The sequence below is a fragment of the Sceloporus occidentalis genome, unplaced genomic scaffold (assembly GCF_023333645.1).
Source record: "Sceloporus occidentalis isolate IW3139 unplaced genomic scaffold, rSceOcc1.0.p SCAF_4, whole genome shotgun sequence".
Classification (NCBI taxonomy): domain Eukaryota; kingdom Metazoa; phylum Chordata; class Lepidosauria; order Squamata; family Phrynosomatidae; genus Sceloporus; species Sceloporus occidentalis.
This window is the reverse complement of record NW_028316984.1, coordinates 153,578,931-153,584,930: the sequence shown is the minus strand read 5'-3', so window position 1 is coordinate 153,584,930 and position 6,000 is coordinate 153,578,931. Positions and strand designations below refer to the sequence as shown.

Below are 6,000 nucleotides of genomic sequence, written 5' to 3'. Positions count from 1 at the left end.
ATTAGAAGCAGATGGAGATAGGGAAATCAGCGGACGAGGATGAGAAGCAGATGGAGATAGAGCAGGAGATCAGTGGACAAGGATGAGAAGCAGACGAGGAAGGAGAACGAGGACAGCGGACGAGGATGAGAAGCAGACGGAGCTAGAGAGGGAGATCAGTGGACAAGGACGAGAAGCAGACAAGGACGGAGAATGAGGAGAGTTAACCAGGCAGGCCCAGCTCCATCAGGGCTAGCCTTAAGGAAGAGACTCCTCCCTCCATAACTGTCATCTTCTGGCCTGAGAGGGAGTGACCAGACAGGCCCAGCTCCACCAAGGCTAGCCTGAAGAAGAAGAGCCCTCCCTCCAGTCCATCTGCCTTGGTCCAGGCCTCAGCAGGAGAGAAGAACCACTGGATCTCATCCCCTTTCTCACCACCATTCCCTTCTCCTTTTGTGTCGTGTCTTTTAGATTGTAAGCCTGAGGGCAGGGAACCGTCTAATTAAAAATAATAATTGTAAGCTGCTCTGATAGCCATTAGGGCTGAAGGGCGGGGTATAAATACCATAAATGAATGAATGAATGAATGAATGAATGAATGAATGAATGAGGACAGCGGATGAGGATGAGAAGCAGACGGAGATAGAGAGGGAGATCAGTGGACAAGGAGGAGAAGCAGATGGTGATGGAGAGGGACATCAGTGGATGAGGATAAGAAGCAGACGAGGCTCCTATGTGACTACATTTTTCGCTATTGGGAAGTCCATAGCCTGCCAAGCCATAATACAAGAGGTTAATGTCATGGAATTGGTGCTCATGAAGAAAACTGTTTACCTTGGAGACTATAGTAAGGTATGCCATTTTCTGCCATTTGGCATTACAGCATTGTTGCACTGTTTCAGTTTGCTGTTTGTTACTTTGTAGTTGTACTTAGTTGCTTTCTTATTGTTACTTTCAGTATCTGTTTCACTGTGTGATAACTGCTTTGCTTTCCTGCCTTCTTGTGCTGCATTGTAATTGTAATTGATTTACAATGAACATTACGAATTACCATGTTGTGCTTTTCCACTCCCCTTGCAGATGATGGCTGTTTTTGAAGCTCTGGGATTTCCCCAAGTGATTGGAGCAGTGGACTGTTGTCACTGTTTCTCTGTGCGTCAAATGTTGCAGGTCCAGGTGGATCTTCTTCACTGGGGCCAGCACTGATTTCTTCCTATGGAGGAGGACCTCCCTTGTGAAATGTACCTTCTGAAAAGAGCTCCTAAGAGCCCTCCGTTGGCTGCAGATGTCAATGGTGTGCTATGCTGGGGTCCTGAGGAGCAGCACCTCCCAACACCATCACAACATCCGTTGCAGAAGCTACCCATTTTGCCTCTACACTGGAATCGCCAGCAAAGATGTCCTTTAGCTCCAAAAAAATAGGGCATGGTTATTGGTCCAGATCTGCTCCTGTTTGCTAGCTGGTTTGCCTTCTTAAAGTCCCACTTCATTGCTTTGGCCTTTGTTTGACTTTCTGATCCTGTCCTATCATGCAATTTGACTCTCAACTTAGCTGTGATTCTTTCATACACATCTATATTGCAGTGATTTTTAGTGAGTGGCATCTGCACCGCCTCTTCGTCCCAAATTGCTACCAAATCTTTGGTCTCCTCCATCTTACATGATATCACCCTCTCACTTTTTTTCAAGGGATCTGCCATGGAAAAGCAGATGGAGAAGAAAAAACACCTCCCTTTGGAATTAAATGGCACCCTGGCTGCAAATCCAAGAACCTGCTTCGCGTGGAAGGCATTTAAAAATGGCGCTATGCCAGGAGTTTGGGGATGGGCACAAAGGGCACAAAGGGCACAAAGGTGGGTGGGCACATGTAACTATGGGCATCAGCATCTCTTACCCAGCTGGTAACACCATCTCTTCCTGTAGGAATGACCAAATGGCTGGCCAAAATGGCCCCATGCCCATCCCCCCATTGGCTCCTGCATTGCATATACTGTCATTAACAATCCCCTGAAACCTTCTAAAAATGAAACCCTTGCCCCCCTGGCACCGTGGACTGTAGGCACCCAAGGTTAATGCTCGCCAAAGGACTAAGAAATTCTACCATTGAGAGTCCTTGATCACTTGTACTATTTTTGCTTCTTGTCAAAAAACTCTGCAATCGATCGATCATATAATTAAAATTTTAAAAAATTCAAACCCCCACAAAGAGGATCACACTGTCGCCTTACATCTAGAAATAGGTAGAGAAACGTTCATGCCCACCTCATTCACAGGATGAATCGATTTGCTTATAGACAATCCAATGGGAAAATCTAAGCCAAGCCATGCGTTCAGTAGACTTCAACAAATAGCGTATTTCAAGCAAGAAGAAGGCTGGGTGGGTGATGATCCATGGCCAGCCCCTCCTCTCCAGAATGATGCAATTTCAGATCCAACATCGTTCCCATTTCATGAACACACTCCGGAATTGATTCTTTCCAAAAGAACAACTGGAAAACTAGTGTCAGGAAAAAAACTATTTTAAAAAATTTGCCTTGCTTTATCGTGACAGGAATCGATCACATTACGACAGAAACAGGTTTCAAATTGGAACAATGGTAATTTAAACCAATTAGTGATTCGCTTTATTTCATAGTGGGAACATGTCTCCTGTATGTTTGTATGGGCGATTTCTCTCCTTTTCTGACTTCTAGCAGTCCCTATGAAGAATCCACACAACCGTTTGTCCAACATCATCCCAGACTCCCCAGTGGGAAGCAGACTAGAACAAAAATGGCCGAAAATCCGAATGAAAATGGGCTAGGGCCCATTGGAAGACCAATCCAAGACAATGGAGGCAGCGAAGAAATGATACTTCTCTGGCACCATTGTGTCTCCCCAGTGTTGTCCAGCAGAACTGCTCTGAGTAGTCAAGAGCCTTCTACATTCTGGCCCCCAAGATTTTATTTGAAGCAGTTGAATGCTTAAGAGTGACTATATTTCAGACAAAAGGAAGTTCCAGTTTGATGTGAAGTGCTCTTGCAAAAGCCAACGTGGTCCCTGGAGATAATGCGCCATGCTGTGGCCACTAGGCTTTTGCTACTGGCCAGCATCTTTCTGCTTCTATGCAAGTGAGTGGACCAACTTCTCCCCCTCCCTATTCTCTTTCTTTCTCTGGGGGATGAGTGTACTAACATGAAACTCTGCTTATATTTCAGACAGAGGGAAGAACCAATTTCAAGTGAAATGCTCTTGGTCTCTAGGGAGGCTGTGCCATGCTGTGACCACTAGGATTTTGCTACTGGCCAGCATCTTTCTCCTTCCATGCAAGTAAGTGAAGCAACTTCTCCCCCTCCATTTTCTCTCTCTTTCTCTGGGGGATGACTGTACTAATATTAAGCACTGCTTATATTTCAGACAGAGGGAAGAACCAATTTCAGGTGAAATGCTCTTGGAAAAGCCTGCATGGTCCTTAGAGATACTGCTCCATGCTGTGACCACTAGGCTTTTGCTACTGGCCAGCATCTTCCTCCTTCCATGCAAGTGAGTGGACCAACTTTTCCCCCTCCATTTTCTCTCTCTTTCTCTGGGGAATGAATGTACTAACATGAAATTATACTTATATTTCAGATGGAGGAAAGAACCAATTTCAAGTGAAATGCTCTTGCAAAAGCCAACATGGTTCCTGGGGATATTATTCCAGGCAGTGACCACTAGGCTTTTGTTACCGGCCTGCATCTTTATGCTTCCATGCAAGTAAGTGAAGAAACTTCTCCCCCTCCATTTTCTCTTTCTTTCTCTGGGGGATGAGTGTACTAATGTGAAACTCTGCTTATATTTCAGACAGAGGGAAGAAACAAACTCAAGACCTGGGCATCAAGGCTCAGAGTGGAGTCCAGAAGGAAATCTCCCAATCTGCAAGACTGAGAGCTCAGGGGAAGTGTGACCCCATCCAGGACAGGCAAAGCCCCAATGAAGAATTTGGCACTCCCTATGAAGAATCCACACAACCGTTTATCCGACACCATCCCAGACTCGTTCCCATTGTGATTGGACAATCAGGTAAGTTATCTTTTCTTTATTTCAAGAGCAAGAATCAACAAATACCAAAAACAGTGTGTTAGGAAGAGATCCCTAACAAAACCAATCCCAAGAATACATCTTAAAGGCAGTGACAATGCTAATAAGGAGGCTTCTGCAATGTCTTAATAGCCCAGTACAAACGGGCGCTTTGTGGCGTGATGGCAGAGATTTTAGGGTTCAGGAGCATGCAGCAACCTCACACTCCCAAACTCTAATATGTATGGGCAAATGGCGCCTTGGTGATGTCGTGGGGAGGAGCTCCATTTCAGAGATCCTTTTTGGGGTGGATCGTTGTCATGGCCATGCGATTGCCGCGTAACAATCCGAAGGAGAAAGGGGCGGCCTCTCCCCACCCCTTTCTTCTAATCTGTACCGGGCCAATGTCTGTTTTTAGGTTGCAAAAAGTGAATACCTGAAACATTTGAAGCTTTATGGCACAAATGTTCTTGTTTTAACTCTGTCAGGTTTTCTTTTTTCCTGAGAGAACATTCCTGTGTTCTCTCCGGTTTTGCTTTTCCCCTTGTTGCATTGCCAGAAAAAAGCAAAAGGCGCTGGTGGTTGGCACTCCTGGTTTCCAGGATGGGGTTCAAGTCCCTGCGGAGCCCTTGTTTTCCTCCCAATGCAGCTCTCCTCTGCTCTTTCTTCCTTTTCCTATTTCACAGACAGTGCTCCCTCCACATTCCCTGGGGCTAGGGATACAGAAGCCCTGAGATAGTGGGGAAACTTCAAAGAAAAGCACACACTGGTTTCCTTTTTTACCTGAAAGAACAGCTTGCTAGGAATTTCAGTGTCCTCCAACATATTCAACATCTGCTGGAAGTTCACAAAAGAATTGTGCCAGAAGACATACAAATGCATAGAGAAGTGTTCTCTCTAGGAATCTCTAGGTCATCCCATGCACCATCTGTTCACAATTGCCCATAGAGTCAAACTGGAGGACCTAGAGATTTCTAGAGAGAATGTATTGATCAAATCTGCAAAAGTCAAACTTGGAAATGAGGAGGGCTGACTGTACTTCCATTGAAATGAATACATAGTTTTTGTGCACCAAGATCTTAGTGACAGCAGTCTGTGTGTGTGTGTGATATAATTTCAGCGGGGGGGGGGGGGGGGGGAGTAGCCCAGCTACTATTGTAGGCTTTGTCATGAGTTTAGGCTTTGTCATGAGTTTTTCAGAATCAGCACTGGTAGCAAGTCTTGCTTTATTCACAGAATAATAGAGTTGGAAGAGACCCCAAGGGCCATGTAGTCCAACCCGAGTATGCCATGCAGGATTTCCCAATCAAAGCATCTTCACAGATGGCCATCCAGCATCTGCTTAAAGACCCCCAAAGAAGGAGATTCAAAGGCAGCAACTTCCACTGTCGAACAGCTCTTACTTTCATGAAGTTTTTCCTAATGTTGAAGTGGAATCTCTTTTCCTGCAGCTTGCATCCATTGCTCCAGATCCTAGTCTCTGGAGCAGCAGAAAACAAGCTTGCTCCCACCTCAGTATGACATCCCTTCAAATATTTAAAAAGAGCTATCATATCACCTCTTAACCTTCTCTACTCCAGGCTAAACATAGCCAGCTCCCTAATTTGTTCCTCATAAACAATGGTTTCCAGACCCTTCACCATTTTGGTAGATCTCCTCTGGACACGCTCCAGTTTCTCAACATCCCTTTTCAATTGTGGTGCTCAGAACTGGACATAGTGTACATTGATCTCCCCCCTTAAAACATATAACAAAAAACTTCCTGCCTATTCTCTAATTGATTTCCTAACTAAAATAATATTTTATTTCTCTTCTATTGGTATTCTGTTTTTCTCTTTCAACATAAATATTTACCATAATACTATCCCACATTCCTTCATTAACACCTTAATACAAATAACAGCAATAGTTTCCAATGATCTATAAAAACTTTCGTTTGCTATCGTTGATTTGAGCCATCTCCATCACTTTTTCAAACTACTG

At 44.6% G+C, this 6,000-nt stretch overlaps 1 protein-coding gene across 1 annotated transcript; it reads left to right on the top strand.

Moving 5' to 3' along the window:
• The first annotated feature begins 3,226 nt into the window (after positions 1–3,226).
• LOC149314874 (uncharacterized) lies at positions 3,227–3,995 on the top strand. Its single transcript, XM_089523544.1, has 4 exons — positions 3,227–3,288; positions 3,376–3,501; positions 3,589–3,714; positions 3,802–3,995. The coding sequence occupies exons 2-4, from the start codon at positions 3,404–3,406 to the stop codon at positions 3,902–3,904; spliced, it is 327 nt and encodes a 108-aa protein (XP_089379670.1). The 5' UTR covers positions 3,227–3,288; positions 3,376–3,403; the 3' UTR covers positions 3,905–3,995.
• Positions 3,996–6,000: the final 2,005 nt, after the last annotated feature.

Coding starts and splice junctions, on each gene's coding strand:
- LOC149314874 (XM_089523544.1), top strand. CDS start 3,404: ATGCTCTTGGAAAAGCCTGCATGGTCCTTAGAGATACTGCTCCATGCT. Junction 3,502..3,588: donor ATCTTCCTCCTTCCATGCAA/GTGAGTGGACCA, acceptor CTTATATTTCAG/ATGGAGGAAAGAACCAATTT. Junction 3,715..3,801: donor ATCTTTATGCTTCCATGCAA/GTAAGTGAAGAA, acceptor CTTATATTTCAG/ACAGAGGGAAGAAACAAACT.